Source organism: Cryptomeria japonica, chromosome 10 (genome assembly GCF_030272615.1).
Source record: "Cryptomeria japonica chromosome 10, Sugi_1.0, whole genome shotgun sequence".
Lineage (NCBI taxonomy): Eukaryota > Viridiplantae > Streptophyta > Pinopsida > Cupressales > Cupressaceae > Cryptomeria > Cryptomeria japonica.
The window spans coordinates 530,715,708-530,735,351 of NC_081414.1; the positions used below are offsets into that span (position 1 = coordinate 530,715,708).

The 19,644-nt window shown below is 36.1% G+C and overlaps 1 protein-coding gene across 3 annotated transcripts in view; it reads right to left on the minus strand.

Annotated features, from left to right (window-relative positions):
* Positions 1-19,644, minus strand: part of LOC131060795 (midasin) — a 198,644-nt gene that overhangs the window by 43,026 nt on the left and 135,974 nt on the right. For 2 of the 3 annotated variants that reach the window (XM_057994198.2, XM_057994195.2), the window contains exons 42-52: positions 10,224-10,365; positions 10,059-10,148; positions 9,710-9,863; positions 9,454-9,611; positions 7,153-7,266; positions 6,890-7,054; positions 3,961-4,140; positions 3,703-3,876; positions 3,405-3,506; positions 3,033-3,269; positions 2,767-2,892 (exon numbers count right to left, since the gene is read on the minus strand). In XM_057994198.2, the coding sequence (XP_057850181.2) occupies positions 2,767-2,892; positions 3,033-3,269; positions 3,405-3,506; positions 3,703-3,876; positions 3,961-4,140; positions 6,890-7,054; positions 7,153-7,266; positions 9,454-9,611; positions 9,710-9,863; positions 10,059-10,148; positions 10,224-10,365 (1,642 nt within the window). The remainder of the gene's footprint in view (positions 1-2,766; positions 2,893-3,032; positions 3,270-3,404; positions 3,507-3,702; positions 3,877-3,960; positions 4,141-6,889; positions 7,055-7,152; positions 7,267-9,453; positions 9,612-9,709; positions 9,864-10,058; positions 10,149-10,223; positions 10,366-19,644) is intronic. The other variant, XM_057994197.2, reaches the window with a different exon arrangement.

Sequence of the window (19,644 nt, forward strand, 5' to 3'; positions counted from 1 at the left end):
AATCTAAGAAATTTCAGACATGTCTGTAAGGCTACTCTGAAGACTTTATTGATTCTCAGTAGAAGATAAATTTAATAGATGCTCAATGCCATAAGAGAAGTAGAGCTAAGAAACAATAATATCGTAACGAGAGGTTGCTAGATAGATATAGAAAATGTGACTTTTAAAATCTGCAAGTGATAGAATATATACATTAGATTTATTATATATATGTCAGCTCTCAAATGATTTCAGTTATCTACAAATGTAACAAGAGGATGCTACGATGCAAATAAATATAATTGAAAAACAGGCATATCAAGAGGTCAGTACTGCTTAATGAGACCTCTCCCCAGAGAGTAAATTCCTAAATCCTAAAACCAGATTCTATAACACCGCAGATGAATCATACTATTTTAAAGAAAAAGGATGATTTCTTTCTTGAACAGTGCAGTTGTAGAAGTTAATACCAGATTCCATAGATGATCAATGTTTTACAGAGGTGGAGCTAAGAAAGAATAATAGAATAATAAGAGGTTGGTAGATAGATATAGAAAATGTGACTTTTAAAATCTGCAAGTGATAGAATATATACATTGGATTTATCATACACATGTCAGCTCTCAACTGATTTCAGTAATCTACAAATGTAACATCAAGAGGATGTTAAGATAATAATAAATATAATTGAAAACAGGAATATCAAAAGGTCAGTACTGCTTAAAGAGACCTCTCCCGAAGAAGTAAATTCCTAAACACTAAAAACCAGATTCTATAACACCGCAGATTAATCGTACTACACACACACACACACATTGCCGAATTAGGTATGGGGATAGGAACGAGTACGTGGGTACGAAACACCGATACGACTAAAATTGTTTTGGCAGTTGGGTACGTTTTTGGAACGTTTATTGTATGTATGTATATATATTTTAGCTAAAAAAAAAAATTAAGTTTAGAATGTCATATACCAATACATATGCTAAACAAAACCATTACATATTTCAAATTTTGAAACTTAACAAAATAATTTAAAATTCAGTTTTCAATATCAAAACGATCACACTAGAATCTCATGATAGATAAGTTCTGAGTTCACTAATCAGCACTGTAGGTCTTAAGAATATCAAAAAGATCAAACTACAATCACTAAACATTTCTAAAACATTTCAGCATCTAAAAACACGAACCCTGGATGTACCCACAAGAGATTCGTTTCAGAATTCGATTCTGGTATGTTTCATACCCAGAATCGCCCGAAAAACCCCACAATTCAGCAACTTAGTATGTATGTATGTAAATGTATGTATGTATGCATGGCTGTACAGTGTATGTATATATGTATATCTATATATATATATATTTATATACATTTCTGACTCAGCAGGACAGCAAGAGACATTCTCGGGCCCCCAGTTTTTCCAAAACTTTGAACATCTCCAAAATGGTGCAGAATGTTATAAAACATCTGTGACATGTTTAGCTGTCCCAAGGACAATTGGGACATTTGAGATGTTCATCAGCCATCACATCAACATCCAACGTCCTGGACAGAAAGGGGAGCTTTGCATGTTTTAAAAAAACAAAATACTTGAATTTATTTACAAACAACAGTTTTTAAAGGCATCCCAATCATGCAGGTCTAGTAGATGATGACTGTAATATTTCAATTCTCTGAGTGATTCTCTTTATATTATGCCTGTAGTTAGTCAACAAGTGTATTCAGTTCATTTGTGTTTATTTGGAAGTGGCCATGCATTTCTAGTGGATGACTGCTGCAAATACTTGAACTGAATCAGTATCTCCTATTGCAATTTGCCTGCAAGAAAACATTATATATGCATGGTTAACCTTTTAGGTCATGCCTATTTTGATGGAACACTACACTTTATCATAAAAATTCAATAATACCATTAAAACCTGATATAAAAGTGTTTGCTTCATGCTTGAGGCTCAAATGAAAATATAGGGCAAGGAAAATTAGTGGCAACATTCCCTTTTCAAGTTGGAATAAAGTTCATAAAATGGCACACACTTTCTGTTGAGAAGGCATATTACACCCACAAAACACAGATTCATGCAAAGCTGGAGAAATCATGATGAAACATATATTCAACATTCAAAGGAATAAACTCCACAAAATTGTACACAATTTCAGTTGCGGAGGCAGTTCATACAAAATATTTGGCTAGAAGAAATATGCTACTGTCATCATCTTAATGATACAGACTATTGTCACTGCTGTCATGATATATTTAATGCTGATAATCTTTTATTGCTTGTATACTGCCGTGACAGTTAATTTTAATAACATGTATAGTTAAACTTCAAGAAATTTGAGTATTCCTATATATACTTTATATTGCAACAGCCACCACCATCCCCAAAATATGACTATCAGACTGCCATCCCAAAAACTCATATTTTTATAATGCCACAACCCGCCATCCTGAACAAATTACTCCCATTCTGTCATCCCATAATGCATTCCCCTAACAACTCTTGTTTTATATTTTTTGTTACAAAATCAAAAGTGTTGTGGGAATCTGGTTTTAACTTCTGTGTCGGCAGCATTCTGAGTTTTTGAATGGCATCATGGGAGCATTCCTGAATTTACTTATAGATGTCTCTGGTGTCCTGAAGTTTCAGAATGGAGCCATATCCCCATGTAACGAAGTTGACAACAAATTGCTGCAAGAAACTAGTGTCTCCCAGCAGTTCCAACACAAAAATATTTATGTAAAAAATAATCCTTCAATCACAATAAGTTTAAGGGTTACTTACATATTGCACAAGATTAGTAGATCCAAACAATCGGCCATGCATTTTAACCACATCCAGTAAAACCGATTCTTCAATAGATGTCCAAGTCTCTTCAAGTTTTTCATTTTCCTGTCTTGGATATTCAACCTGAAAACATAAATTAAAAGCCTTAACAGTACACTTTGTATTCCAGCCGAGATGATGATTAAAAAACAGTTAAATCCCTAGGTAAGAAAGTAAAAGAAAACCTTGGCCAGAAGAAGTGTTTATGAGAATTAAAATCTTACTTTATCCTGATCAGCAGCTGCTTCTGACGAGATATCTTCCCATTCAGAAAACCAATTATCTTTAATGGATAGGTTATTAAAAGATAAATCATCAATTTCTGCATCATCTCCAATCTTACAACTGCGGGACTTAAATTGGAAGGCTTCTGCTTCTGCTTCATGGAGAGCTTTTTCTTTCATCAGTTCTTTTGATTGCAACCATAAACTTGTCAGCGAGCTAAATATAGTATTCAGCAGCTGAATCCAATTAAAAGCAGATATTAAAAACATCACCTTTACAAAAACTGAACAATCCTACTTGTGCTACCTAGTTCTCAGTAATTATGTCAAACGTGATAGCCTTTAGCATGAGCAAATTATAGAAAGCCTCACCTGCATTGAAGAACTGTCCATAATAAGAGTTTGCAAGATGCTACTGGTTGTGCGGACAAGACAAATTTGCAGGATTACTACCTGTGACTTTGGGTCTACAACCTGAACAAAATATTGTAACTTTTTCAAAACCATGGTTCCATCTTACATAGACTAAGATAGCAAAAAAGAAAAAAGAAAAATGAAGTAATGAAATAGACATTGTCAGCTTTACCAATTAACAAGTAATTTAACTATAAAACCACATTATAAACTAAAACTAATATAAAAGACCCAATTCAAAGAACCCAGTCTGCACCTCTTTGCCAGCACTACCAGATATGATTGGTGGAGATAATAGTTTTAACACTTCTCCAGTCAACAATTGTTGACAATCAGTGTTACAAGTATTTTTTGGCTCTCCATGACTAAATGTGATAGAGGATAATGCTAAAGGTCGACTTGGAAACTCCATTAACAAAGAAAGAACCTCCTGAACAAGAAAACCAAATGCATTTCAAGGGAATATAAAGAAAATGATGAAAGCATAATAGAAGCATTAAAGAAAGGGCCTTACAATCATCTTATCAAAATTGCTTGCTCCAACTAGATTACAAAAGTGTTTTTCAAGAGCAGCTCCCACTGCCAATGACAATCCAAATTTAAGCTCATAGATAGCAAGTTGAATTGGCTGAACAATGTCTTTGTATGCAGCGTATTCCTTTGAAAGTCGGAGAATAAATGCAGTGGAAATGTCCTGAAAACAACATAGCTATCAAAATAGTGAAAAAAAGAGCACAAATAAAGATAAATATCTTACTGTCAATCGAAGAATACTTATCTAGAACTCAATACATAAACACAACAAAGAAGCATGTAAGTAAGCACTTAAGATTGACAGAACCAACAACTCCCTGTTTTCCTGTTAACATTCTAGCCCAATGGCCAATGCACCTGTAATCTCTTTCACAACTGACTATAATACCATATCAAAAAATTTGAAGTTCGAGACTTTTTCAAATAATGAAATCAAAAATCCAAATTATTTGCTGTTATTGTTAACTGTTATATTACGTATAATATGTATTATGTATCATTTACTATGAAGCTGAATCAAGATTTATTTATTGCTGTTATACCACTGTTGCTGATGTCACTTCCATCATGATCAATTTTATTGATGTTATAATACTGATATATTATACTGCTGTTACAATGCTGTCATATTGTACTGCTGTTATACGTATAATGCTGTCATGATATATTTGACAGTCTTTAATGTAATGAACAATTTTCTTTTTAAACACTATGAAAATTTGCCTTACTGTTGAAGACATCTGGGGATCTCCGGGCCTAGATCTCCTCTATTAGAATATTTAATTATATTTTAATTAGCTTAATTTAGTTATTTATTAATGGTCAATTAAGCTTTTTAGCTTTTTAGTTTTCACTTAAATGACTAGTTCTTAATTTAGAAGGTCGCCTTGAAAACTCTTTATATACGGTTGTAAAACGTTGAATAGATAATCCAATTATTTGAGCAATCAATTTTTCATGGTATCAGAGCGGGTCGATGCGCTTTTTCAAAGTTTGGAGAATTTTTTAATAAAAATTCATCGAGCCTTTCTACCTGGAAAGTTCATTGGAGTTTTTGACATGCTAGGGTTCGTGGTCAAGGAGAAGTTTTTTTTCTGCAAGTCGTGTTCATGTTTTGTGCCTGCTCGATTTTTCCAAGCATCCGTTTTTTTGAGGGACTGGGTCGTTTTTTTCTTTGCGGCCTTTCATTTTATTTCCTGCAGACACGCAGGCTTGCAATCTGAGTTTTTTTTTGCTGAGCCGCGAGCTTTGTCTGAGGCGGATTTTCCAGACCATCGCACGATTTCTAGTGTTTGTGTGCAGTGGCAGTGATTTTTTCTGACGGCGTGATTATTCAGCACAGTGGCGGCAATTTTCACGCTTTTTTTTACAGATGCGACCCACGATTTTCGCCCTTTTTTCAGAGAAACAGCGTGTTTTTTTTTGCGACGTCTGAGGGTTCTGTTCACGTTTTTTTTTTGACCTGCAGACGCGATTTTACTGTATACAGGCTAGGTTTTTCCCTGCGTCGCGATTTTTTCAACGACTCCAGCGATCGTTTTTTGGGGTTCTTTTTTTCGCGGTGGAAAGGTTGGCATTTCTACAGATTTTCCAGCAATGCGTTTTCACGTTTTTCCAGCTCATTTTCTGTGTTTCCACAGTTCGGGAGGGCTCACTGATTTTTATGGGTTTTTATATTTTTTTCCTTAAAAAAAAAAATTTAAATCTGGGTTTTAATAGTTTTTACCACAATTATTTTTTTGGAGGTTTTACCATTTTTTTACAAAAACAATGATTTGGAAATCCAACTTTTAGGGTTTTCACAATATTGTCCTGAAAAATTGTCTCTGGGTTTTCTGATTTTTCGCCATAAAAAATCATGGGAGGTTTTGCTTGATTTTTTCTTCAAAAGTCAGGGTTTTAACGTGTGATGTTTGGTGTTTTGCCACGTGATGTTTGCTGTTTTACCATGTGATGTCTCGTGTTTTGCCGCGTGATGACTAGTGTTTTACCGCGTGATGTCTGGGGTCTTGCCGCACGACATTTCAGGGTTTTTACCATTTTTTTCCACAAAAAATGATGATTTGTATCTTTAGTTTTAGAGGGTTTGCCGATTTTTCCTCAAAATCGTGATTTCAGGTTTCAGTTTGGTTACCCAACGTCAGGTTGGATGGATTCCGGTATTCCTGGTCATTAACACTTTGCAGATCCAAGGAGGGTCTCCGCCGCAGCAAAGTGTTCTTTCCGTTTGTGATCAAAAGACCTGCAGTGTCTTATGTAGGGTAGTTAGTAGATAGAATGACCATTAAAGGAGGGTATTAGAATATTTAATTATAATTTAACTAGCTTAATTTAGTTATTTATTAATGGTCATTTAAGCTTTTTAGTTTTCACTTAAACAACTAGTTCTTAATTTAGAACGTCGCCTTGAAAATTCTTTATATACAGTTGTAAAACGTTTGAATAGATAATCCAATTATTTGAGCAATCAATTTTTCATCCTCAACCATTTCAGGGATGGCCGAACGTCCTCACAGCATTTCTTATTTCTGCAACACATTTCAGAACATTTCCAAGATTTGAAGATATTTGGAGATGGCCAGGTGACAGCCCCTGCCATTCCCCCTTACCCAAAACACCATTGGGAACATGGACAGGGGTTTGAGAAACAGGGACACATTCCCATGGAACACAGTTTATGGCTTTATGCTAGTATATTTAAATATTGTGTTCCACAAGTAATTACTCACAGAATGTAAGAATGGTTTTCATTATTGTAAACGTATCAGGCACAGTCAGAAATGTGAATGAGGATATACACCATTACCTAAGGAAACAGTGCCTTGGATGGTATGGTATGTTAGGCAAACAAATAACCAGATGTGTCATATTTACATGCCATACAATTCATAAATTTTCAAAATCAATACCTGCCAGTTTTGAACTTCTGAAGTAGTTTTTGGTAAATCTGATGTATGATATTCAAGGTGATTCATTAGTGTTTCGATTTTTGATGAAGATGCCATAGATTCCATGAAGTCAAGAGATTCTTTAATGGCAGTTTTGTATTGAGAAGGATCTGGACGATAAACAACCTGTACAAGAAACCATTGACATGTTACAAAAAAGAAAAAGAAAAAAATCAGATGCTGATAGTTGATATTTTTCCCTACACATACAAAGTTTGACCAACCTTGCATGCTAAGTTATGCAGCTCCTTTTTCAGCTTTTCAAGTACAATAAGCTTTTCTCGCACTTCACTTTCTATTGGATTGCCCCCCGCTAGGATTTCACATTCTTGCCTCACCTGCCAAACTGAACCATCAGTCTCTACACAAGTAAGCTATAATAAGAAGTGCAAACACACACACACACACACAGTGATGCAGGGGCATCCCGGAACACATGTGATCCTGCTCACCCAAAGCAGTAAGCATTCAAATTTTAGTTTTACTTCAATTTCGTGGTATGTTTTTGGATGGCTGCTTATCTTTTTCTATTTGCTGCTCATTAGATTTAGTAGACCTTGTGGAGACTACATAAGGCCTTGCTGGATGAAATCCCTCTTATTTACTTGGCCACTCAAGTTTCAAAAAAAAACACAAAAAAACAGGAGCAGTTACAATCTATTAATGGCTTCCTATTGTCGGTTAGGACCCACATAGTGTGTAATTACCTGCTCTATCTTTTTTCAGTTTCTTTGAAATCTACCTGGTTATGTGGTGATCAAGAAGAAGATATTTTAAAGAAAACATTTTGATACATTGGTGGTCATGTGGCTTAGGTTCTGTTTTACATGCTAGCTGATTCTTTTGGACCCTTGGTATTATCTTCTTTAGCTGGACACTCAACTTCGAATGTGTACACAGAATTTGGCAGTTCTAGAGCGTGGACACCCTGCTGCTTAAACTTTCTAAGTGACATCTTCTATTTTTGGTCTTCCCTGTCTTAGTCTCAAGAATACAGCCCAAAAACTCAGTCAATCATGAATTTGGCAAAAAAATTTTAAGGACAAGATTTTATGGACCATGGTAAAGATGAACATTTATATAGCCCCATCTCAACTTCTCTTACCTGGTCCACAAGAGTTACTAAATATCGAAAACAAACTAAAGCATATGGAAGTAAACAAGCAAGAAAGTAATTACAAGCTTCGTGGGAGCATGGCAGCAAACCAATATTTAGTAGAAGAAAAACAGAGTAGCAAAGCAACAAGCGAAAGTGCTGTAAATGGCTGTAGAAGCAAGGAAGAATGAATGGCAATCCATGAAACAAGCATGGCAAATTCATGTATAAATTAGCAAAAACAAAAATGCACTTCGTAAACTCAAAAATGGCAAAAGGGTGGAGCACAAATTTACAACAAAAAAAGTTCAAAGGTTAGAGTAAAAATAAAGTAATAGGAGAATCAACACAAGGGAAGTCAAATCATTGATTCAAGTACTTGAAGGTCCAACCCATGAGGTACAAGAGGCAAATGCAAAGGATTATAAAACAGAAGCAAGAGAGCACAAGGCAAGACAAGGCAAGAAAGTGGAAAAAAAATAACTATTTGACGGGTAAAAGAGTATGGCAAAAATGAAAGTACTTTTAATCTTACAAGTGATATTCTACGGGACAAGTTACATTGGAGGGGGCAAATCTGCCAAGCAAGAAGGGTTGGAAAGTTAAATGAAGCGGGTGTCATAAATTGCCTTGATGAGAATGGAAGACAAATACCAATTTCTAAGACGAAAGAAGATTTTGAAGGGCTCATGTTTCTATCTGGATGAAGATCTAACTTCAATTCAAGAATAAGCAAAAAGAGTGGAATTGGCCACAGCAAGAGCAGCAAGGACAAATGTAAAAAGTCATGGTTGTAACATAGAAAAGCCCTCATCACCAATTTATTGTCCCAAAACACACTGGCATGGCAGGAGAGCAGCAAAAGGAATGTGAAATGGCAGCAAAGAATGTAACAAGAATGGGTGAAAAAAGTTAAAGACTCTGCCTTGAGCCTTCGGCCCCAAGACAAATAGCAAGTAGGGGCCCCTCGAGAGTACTTAAAACTAGTGTGTTGGAATTGTAGATGTTAAACATGGAGAAGAGAGCCTCAGTTAGGTCTTCTTACTGATGGAAGAGACATTATGTCTCACAGAAAGTCACGAGCATGATGGGTGCAAGAAATCTACCTTTGAAGGACACGCGAAATTTACAATTTGGAACAATGTGGTTGGAAATGACAAGCATTATACTGGCATAAAGGTCTCAATAAAAGAAATATGCAAAAGATACATAATTACATTCAATTGGAAAAAGAAGACCTGAATAAGCAAAACAATTGATTTGAAATTTCTGTGAATGGCAGACACATGAGAATTGCAGCATGTTATTTTGCCCATCGAGTGTCAAAAACATATTTTGATATTTTGCATATAACTAAAATCAGCTTACAACTTAAATACTAATTGTAGAACAACCAAAAATTATTAAATTTATGTTGTCATTAAATTACCTTAATATCAATTTCAAGTTGTGATATTTTCTCCAAAAGCTGATTGTATTTGTGCATTGATTTTTTAACTGGATCAACTATATGTGGGCACACTAATAGCCGTAGCCGCAATCCACCAAGAAGCAACCATACCCGAGCCAACTTGAACAAAGAATCTGCTAAAAATGACAATGAAAACCCATCATAGTCATAAAATATAACATATTATTAGAAGCTGGCATATGGTATTAGACTCAAACAATCACTAGAGCCTTACAAGAAGATTCGCCAGTCATTGGAAAACATGAATATAATTCTTGCATCAATGGTTGAATAAAGGACTTGCTCAATCCAGCTAGTCTTTCATGCTTAGATTCTTTGAGAAGCGATTTCAAGCGCTCTAGCAACTGTTGATCAAATCCCTCATTAACCTGAGAAAACATGTAGATGCAAATTAGCATAATTTCTTTCTAAGAGAAGGGTAAAATACTATAAAAATTTGCCCTAAACCCTAAGAATCAGAAAAACAGCACAATAAATAGCAAATCTAAAGCTACATTAACTCTTAATTTTGGGAAGATAAATAGCCTAATAGTAAAACTAAACCCAAAGAGCGATTCATTCACCTTGGCAGCATTTTGATGTAGAGAAAAGAATATTGACTGGATCTCTTGCATGTGACCTTTGTTAAAAGACTTATTATGAGCAAGTATTATCTGAGGGAGAAAGAACAACCATTAGTTATAGAGCTAAATGAAATAACCAGTGAGGGCCTAGTTGTAAAAAAACACCTGTTGTAAAAGGATACTGGCTGTACACAAAACAAACTTGCATAGACCGCCCCTAAGTTTGAAATCTCTCCAAACATGAGCTGAAGCCACCTTAAGCTGAAGTAGTTTGATGCTATGATCCTTAACAGAAGGCAATGGCTCTCTGTTACAGAAACCAATATATAGATAAGAAAAGGCATATGAATTGACAAACAATGTATTTGAATTCCTGAACTCAAATAGGAAATTCATGTTAACTAATATATATATATATGAGCCAACCTTGTCAAGACAAGGAAAACATGCTTAAATTTCATTTAGGGGCATGAAGCAGGAAAATAAATTCATAATATGGGAGTACTTCAATGCAATTTTGTCCCTGTGGTGAACCCTGCTGGTACTACTATTCTGCTGCTGCAATTTTTATTAAATTTTATATTTTATCTAATAGAACTAGACAGAAGTTGAAGAAGGGTTTGTGTATTTGTTTGTTTTTTTTTTAAACCTTTCGATATATAGAGATTCAATAATTGCTTGAAAATACAAGATAAGCAAAGCATTCTGAAACAATAATTGAAGAATAATTAACAAGCATACCTGGAGTCTTTTGCTTTTTTGTTTAAAATCTGATTATTTACAATCAGCAGCAAAAAGCCCAAATCAATTATTCAGGAAACATATCAGATCTGCTCTTATTAAGAAACTAGATGCCCCAAACAGCATGAAAGATGGTGCCAAGATGAGCAAATTGTGAGTCTTGGAAAAGAGATACCCAAACTCGCAAAAAGAAACAGCAATAACAAAGAATTAAACCCTATCACCGATCTGCCTGAAGAAGTCAGATCTGCCTGCAATAATCACCAATTTGACTTCTGAATGAAGCCAACCACAGCTGCAACAATTCAACTGATCTTTCAGTCTCACCGTCACCATGCACTGAAGAGTGGACATTCTCCAATGAAGAATCCAGTCTGAAACCCTCAGACTCCAAAACCCAGAGAGAGATGAGATATCAAATATTCAATCAATAATGAGTTTGATTTCTCAAAAGGGACGGCTTTATGCAAAACCCACAATTTGCAATTTAGGGTTGCTTTTACGGTTGTAAAGATTCATTAAGTGTTAAAACACTTTTCAATATGGGTGCCCAACTATAGAGAGAATTAAAAAGTCACTTAAATAAATTTAAGTGAAATATTTTATTAAAAAGTCAATGTGACTTTATAATAAACGTCATTAATTAAATATATCCTATAATTCACTGAAAAATTAATCTCTCTCTCAATATGACTCCAAAAGATGAACCGTCAGAAGCTGGAGATAAAGCTCACAAAACCCATGTGACCAGGGACCTGTCTAAAAAAAGCCAATTTCCCATCTATAAATAGCAAATCTCTCAATCAGAGTCAGAAACTGCTCAAACGAAACCTAAACTGAACCCAACACTGAACTGAAGAACAACATCCTCCATCCACTATCTCCATGACCCTCTGTCCATACCCTGTTAGCCTACGAGGGTCCAAGAAATAAGCTAACTCATCAACTCTAAAGTCCTGACTAGGATGGGGATATCACAGTCTCCCATTAAAAAGCCTTCCTGATCTTCCATTTTATTGCAATCTTCTGAATATTTTGGTTCATTTATAAACTCCCTGGCTTTAGTAGAAAGCAAGCCAAAATCAAGTAATGCCCTCATAAATTGAAAAATTAAGGTAGACTTCATGGCAGAAAGGCTAGACAGATTTTAAGCTATAATAACCTATACAGAATGTACTAAAAAACAAAACCAGAAATACTACAGAAGTAATTAAACAAACCCAACAAGACTACAGCAGTAAATATTTTTAGAATTTTCTTTATTTAAAATATCAAAAACATACATACAACTTGAAATCTATCCATCTGATACAATTAACAAATCTGAAAACATTAATCTGATATATAGTCCTAATCTTTAAAAGCTTCTGAGGATCCTGATGAAGCTATATGACAAAATAAATTGATGCTCTGATAATCCAGATGATCCTGATGAAGTTATGTGACAAAATAAATTGATGCTCTGATAATCCAGATATTAATATGCACATTACTGCTTAACTCTGCACTATGAATCACCCTGAGGGTTTCCATCCCGAAGGTACTGACTGATTCAGCCTCCCAGTGAGAGAATTGATGCAGGGTCACCCAGCACTAGGCTTTTATCTCCATCCATTACCACTCAACTTCTGTTTTTCATGTGCCAGGCATGTTCTCATACCAGCTCTACCCTCATTGGTCTGCTGGCTCTGGTCCAACCTCACTCGAGCAACTGGCTACAATTCAACAACTAACACTAGATCATACTTATACATACTCTCTCTCTCTCTCTCTCTCTCTCTCTCTCTCTCTCTATATATATATATATACATACATACATACTACATATATATATGTATATGTATGTATATCTATGTATATGTATATGTATTTATATATATATGTATATGTATCAGTATGTATATATATACATAAATATACTTATATACATACATATACTTCTACATACATATACATACTTGTATATGTATCTATATATGTTATATATATGTATGTATGTATATGCATATATATATACATATATACATACATATGCTTATACATACATACATATATATATATATACTTCTCCATAAACGACCACAATGTTTGTAAAACTCGCAATCTGCTTAGGACACGAGGGCATATGTATATGTATCTATATATGTTATATATATGTATGTATGTATATGCATATATATACACATATATACATACATATGCTTATACATACATATATATATATATATATATATATATATATATATATATATACTTCTCCATAAACGACCACAATGTTTGTAAAACTCGCAATCTGCTTAGGACACGAGGGCATTAGTGATTAGGTTGTGCTTGGTCACGGGTCTCTTGTTCATTGATGTGTTTGCCATCATCTTAATCTGGAATTCGCGAGCGGACATAGCAAGGATAATTCAGAATGTCCCTATTCATCCCTAGGAGTTTAGGGAGATCCATGCGCGATTTCAGCGCCCAGTCACAACTCAGGAGTGATGCGTCTGGATCCATTTGCAAAGCAGACCAAAATTTTTTAGTCATTTTTAATGTCGCTTCTGTGTATGCCGCAAAATTTGTTTTTATTATTCTAAATTTCTAATTTCATACTGTTGGTTATAATTAGGGTCTGGCGGATTCCTACTGCCTTGGGCAACATTGGAATCCGCCAAAGGGGGCCAACTCCTTCTCCTACATATAGGGCCAGGCCCTATACCTCTCGGCTCCACCTAAAAGTCTTCACGCCACATCCAAACTCACCACGCCTCCTTGATAGGGCCGACCCTATCCATTTCGGTTAAAAGGAATTAAATGAATTAATATGTTTAATTGCAAGAAGGCCGACATGATTAAGAAGTATTGCTACTCCTATAAATAAAGCATACACTTCACACAACATCAATTCAATTCAGTCTTTTGCAACAAGGTGCGAAATATACTAAGGAAGCGAAATTGATATTCAAGTCAATTAATTTACAGAGAACTATTCTAAGAGGTGTGCAGATCAGTAACAGAAGACAGTGAACTTAAGCAAGGCAGCAGATCATCTTCAAGAGATAAAGAACTCCATAGAAGGGTTGCTGCTACCATTGTTACATACAACAAGTCAAATTAGAAGAACTGCAATTCATGACCTCCATTAGCAAACTAATTGCGAAGGCCTCTATGTCATCTCCCTTGTGACTGCAACATCTATACTCCAGATAAGTATGTAATTATCAGTTGAATTCAAAACCATAATCAGATCTGTGGATCTTTTCAGGCTGGGTTTTTCCTCCTAGGAGGTTTTCCCAGGGTATCTTTGTCTTGTCTTTATGCATTCATTTTCTGTTTCTATGCTTAAATCTGAAAACAATAAATCTAATTAAACCTAGTTATCAACAATTCTAATTTTCTAAGTGTTATCTAATCTGAAAGTACTAAAAATAACATGGTATCAGAGCTTTAGGTTAGATCAAACTTCAGATTTAGAATTCAGTACTCCTTTATTTCCAAATTGTTGTCGCATTTGCAGGTCAGGTCAATGGGGCTGAAAGTTGAAGATAGGCTTGATGGGAATCTAAATTTTACTGCATGGAAAGTTCGAATCAAGTTGGCTCTTGAGGAAGAAGATCTTCTCCAATTCATAGAAGCGAAAGAGCTAACTGAGCCTACAGATGCAGCTGAGTTAAAACAATTCAAAAAGGATGCTGTCAAGGCCAGGAAAATTCTCATTGATTCAATCAAAGACCACCTCGTCACCTCTATTGCCTCATTTACCACTGCAAGGGAAATGTTCAGTCATCTACAAGGTACATATGAAGTTAACAATCTCAGTAGGGCAATTACTTTAAGACAACAACTACTTAATATCAAAATGGCTAAAGAAGATTCTGTTATTTCCTACTTTATGAGAATTTCAGAACTAAAGAATCAGCTAGGTTTAATTGGCCATAACATGGAAGACAAAGACCTTGTCATGATTGCCCTTAATGGTCTACCTCACTCATGGGAGTCATTTATCCAAACCATAAGTGGCAGGTCTGAGTTACCTACCCTTGATCGCCTTAAGAATGATTGCATCCAAGAAGAGTCTCGCCTCATCACAAGAGGACAAACCAAGAGCCCCCATGTAGATGATCATCACATGCTTGCAGCCCAATGCAAGAAAGGGGGAAATTGGAAGCAACCTTATCCTAAAAGAAATAGGGAATTTAGACCGTTTAGTTCCCAACACCCTTGGAAGAAACCAAGAGATACTTCGCGTGTGCGATGTTTTAGATGTGACAAATTCGGTCACTATGCTAAGGAATGTCAAAATAACCCTAACCAAAGTGAAGCAAACCTAAATGAAGTCTCAGAACAAAATGATGACTTCTTATTCATCTCCGCTCTATCTAGCAGTGTTTCCTCAGATAGCAATACATGGTTGATTGACAGTGGTGCCTCCAGACACATCACAGGTTACTGTGATCACCTTTCAGGCCTAGTAGAAAAGGATACCAGCCTTCACGTGGTAATTGGTGATGACGCTCGTTATTCAGTAAGAGGTTCTGGCTCTACTTCTCTAAATTTAGATTCTAGTATTTCCTTGCATCTCAATGATATATTGTTTGTTCCTGGAATTAAAAGAAACCTAATTTCCATTTCTGCTCTAGAAGATAAAGGTTATCAAATTGCATTTTCTGAGGGAAAAGTTCTTGCTTGGTCTAAGAAAGCTAGTTTTAAATCTGCTCGTATAATTGGTCATAGATATGATAGTCTTTATAAGCTCTCTACTAACCCTATTCAAGCCCTCATTAATGAGGCTCCGGAATCTTGTGAGTTATGGCATAGAAGACTTGGACATCTACATTATCAAGCTCTTCCTTCCCTTGAAAGGTTAGTCAAAGGTATGCCTAAACTCAGTCAAGTTCATGATAACACTTGTAAAGGTTGTGCTATTGGCAAGAATGTTAAAAATCCATTTCATAAAAGTGAAAATAGAGCTAAAGACAAACTAGAACTTGTTCACTCTGATTTATGTGGTCCTATGTCTATAGCATCTCCTAGTGGATTTCTTTATTATGTAATCTTCATAGATGATTTCTCTAGGAAAACTTGGATCTACTTCTTGAAATCTAAAGAATCTGATGAAGTCTTAAGTAAATTTAAGGAGTTTAAAGCATTAACTGAAAACTCATCTGGTAAAAGAATTAAATGTTTAAGATCTGACAATGGAGGTGAGTACACCTCCGGTAGCTTTTATGATTTTTGTGTTGAGTCAGGAATTAAAAGGGAGTTTTGTATTCCATACAATCCTCAACAAAATGGTGTTGCTGAAAGGAAGAATAGGACCATTGTAGAGGCTACAAAGGCTATGATCCACGATCAAGACTTGCAGACCTTTCTATGGGTTGAGGCCTCTACAACAACAGTGTATATCCAGAATAGATGTCCTCATCGTGCTCTAAAGAACATGACCCCGGAAGAAGCCTTCACGGGATCCAAACCAGACATTAGTCACCTCAGAATCTTTGGAAGTCCCGTCTATGTTCATGTGCCCAAGGAAAAGCGATCAAAGTTGGAGCCCTCCGGAAAGAAAGGCATGCTAGTCGGATACAGTGAATCCTCCAAGGCATTCACGATTTACATCCCAGGTCAAAGGTATGTTGAGGTAAGTAGGGATGTTACATTTGAAGAAGACATTGCTTTTAAGAAATCGAAAGGTTCTTGTGTTATTGATGAATCTAATGATAATCAAAATATAAATATTGATACTAACCCTGAGATTCAGAGGGAGCAAGTTGACCCTGAGATTCAGAGGGAGCAAGTTGAACCTCCACCTCAAGATGATCATGATGATCCTCCAGAATCCATGAATCCCACTAATATTCCTAGTGACATTGTCGTTACCAAAAAGAGGCCACTTTGGGTAAGAAACACCATTCAAGAAGCTGAAAGATTTGCTGCTCCAAGTGGCACCTTCCGTGAAACTAAGAGACCTCAAGTATTTTCCAACTACGCTTCTTTAATGTGTAATCTCATTGAAACTGAACCTTGCAATGTTGAAGAAGCCTTAAGTCATCATGCCTGGAAGCTTACTATGGATGAAGAATATCAGTCAATCATCAAGAACGATGTATGGGACATTGTGCCCAGACCCAAAGGTAAATCTGTTGTTTCCTCTAAATGGTTATTTAAAATTAAACATAATGCCGATGGTAGTATTGAAAAATATAAGGCTAGATTTGTAGCGCGTGGTTTTTCCCAAAAGGAAGGCATAGACTATGAAGAAACATTTGCTCCTGTTGCTAGATATACTTCCATTAGAACGATAATTGCTATTGCTGCTGCTAAGGGTTGGAAACTACATCAGATGGATGTTAAGACTGCCTTCCTCAATGGTGTCATTGAGGAAGAAGTCTATATTGAGCAACCTGAGGGATATGAGATTCAGGATAGATTAACCCATGTGTGCAGGTTAAAGAAAGCTCTGTATGGTCTTAAACAAGCTCCTCGTGCTTGGTATGAAAAAATTGATAAATATTTGCTAAGTCTAGGCTTTTGTAAAAATGATGCTGACTCTTAACATTTACTTTAAAGTAGCCAATGATGAAATGCTAATTCTAGTTCTTTATGTGGATGACTTATTTTTTACTGGTAAAGATGAACTTAATATTAGATGCAAGAAAGAACTAGCTTCAGAATTTGAAATGAAAGATTTAGGTCTAATGCATTATTTCCTAGGTCTAGAAGTATGGCAAAGATCTAACGAAATTTTTCTAAGTCAAGGAAAGTATACTATTGACATTTTGAAAAGATTTAGAATGATGGATTGTAAACCAATGTCTACTCCTATGGAATCTAACTTAAAGAAGTTAAGTGTTTCTGTAGCTAACTCTGAATTTGCAGATCCATCCGAGTACTGACAGTTGATTGGATCACTGATGTATCTAGTTAACACTAGACCAGACATATGTTTTGTTGTGAATGCTCTCAGCCAATTCATGAGCTTGCCCAAGCATGTTCACCTTATTGCAGCCAAGCATATCCTAAGATACTTGCGAGGCACAGTTGGTTTTGGGCTGAAGTATCCACTTAACACACCAATAACCTTGGAAGGTTATTCTGATGCAGACTGGGCTGGAAGCGTCAAAGACAGGAAAAGCACCTCCAGTATTTGTTTTAGCTTGGCTTCTGCAGTGATCTCTTGGGCTTGCAGAAAACAATCCTCAGTGGCATTGAGTACTGCTGAAGCTGAGTATATTGCAGCAAGTGTAGCTTCCAGAGAAGCAGTGTGGCTTCGTAAGCTTCTTGCTAGGCTGTTTGGTCAGCCATGGGATCCTACAGTTATTCACTGTGATAACCAGAGTTGTATTAAAATGTCTATCAATCCAGTGTTTCATAACAGGTCAAAACATGTGGAAACCCATTATCATTTTATTTGGGATATGGTGCAAAGAGGTGCTATTCAGCTGAAGTATGTCAGCACTGATGAGCAGGTTGCAGATATTCTTACCAAGCCTCTATCCAAAGTGAATTTTGTGTACTTCAGGGATAGACTTGGTATTGTGGAAAATGAAACTCCAATTGAGAGGGAGTCTCAATTTCAGTGATACTTTGTATTGTATAAAACCACCCTCTGCGGGCAATGTAAGGTGGTATTGTAAACTTCTCAGGGAGAAGTATAATTATTAGCCATCCTCTGCGGGCAATGTAAGATGGTATTGTAAATGTTAACCACCCTCTGCGGGCAATGTAAGGTGGTATTGAAAACTTCTCAGGGAGAAGTATAATTATTAACTAAGTTACCGGGTTCGCCCCTGGGACGCCCTGGTACAGGTCCGGGTTCGCCCGGGTCCGTGGTACGGGTCCGGTTCGACCTAGGTTCGACCAAGGTTCGAAAAACCCAGGGTGGGTTTGACCCTGGTCGAACCCAGTCGAACCCGGGCGGCTGGGCGGCCCATAAAGTTAAAAAACAAAGCAACTTTTAATTTTTTTTCAGTTCCGCCTTTTAAAAAGTGAAAATTATAACCTAAAAAACACTTCTAAAACACTTTATTGACACATTTCACCTCATTTGTGTTGCAAACAAATTTTTTATGAGAGCAGGTTGAAGAAAGGTTGAACAAAATTTGGCTTCCAAGATCAAAGAGGAGGAGTTGAAGACTGATTTTAGAAGCTTCAACAAGTGTTGCAACATCATTTCCATACATTTTCAAGCTTCCATTGGCTGCAAGAGGTAGGTTTTTAAACATTTTTTTCCAACTATTTTTGTTTCACAAATTGTCAAACATGAAACTTGAATTTTTTTTCATTATTTTGTTTTTGTTTTTGAATATGTTTATTTTATTTCTTGCCATAGGAACTAGAAAGTCATCTACATCTTCCTCCATTGGCAATGAACAAATAATTGCAAAACAAAGAAATGATCCAAATTCTCCCTTATGGAAATATGTGGACATTATAAAACAACTTCTGGGAGGTGGGGGATTCCATTGGAAATGCCATGGATGTGATATTGAACGTAATAGTTCATATTATCGGGTGGTAGGCCATTTGTGTGGAATAAAAGGAAGAGGCATCAAAAAATGCCCTGGAAAAAATGGTAAACCTATACTAGATGAGATAGTGATGAAATATATTAGGGAGCATGAGGCGGCAGAAGAGAGGGAAGCCCGTAGATTGAACCAAACCGCATCAAAGAAAACAAGGGGAATGCAAGGCCCTTCTAATCCCAGTATTGTAGTAGAAGACCACCCCTTCTTTGCCACAAATGAACCTCAAAGTGAACCACCATTGACACGTAAAAGAACAAAGGGGCCTTTAGAAACCGCATTCCAAAATGAGAGTAGAGACAATGCTGATCAAGATATAGTAAGGTGCATTTATG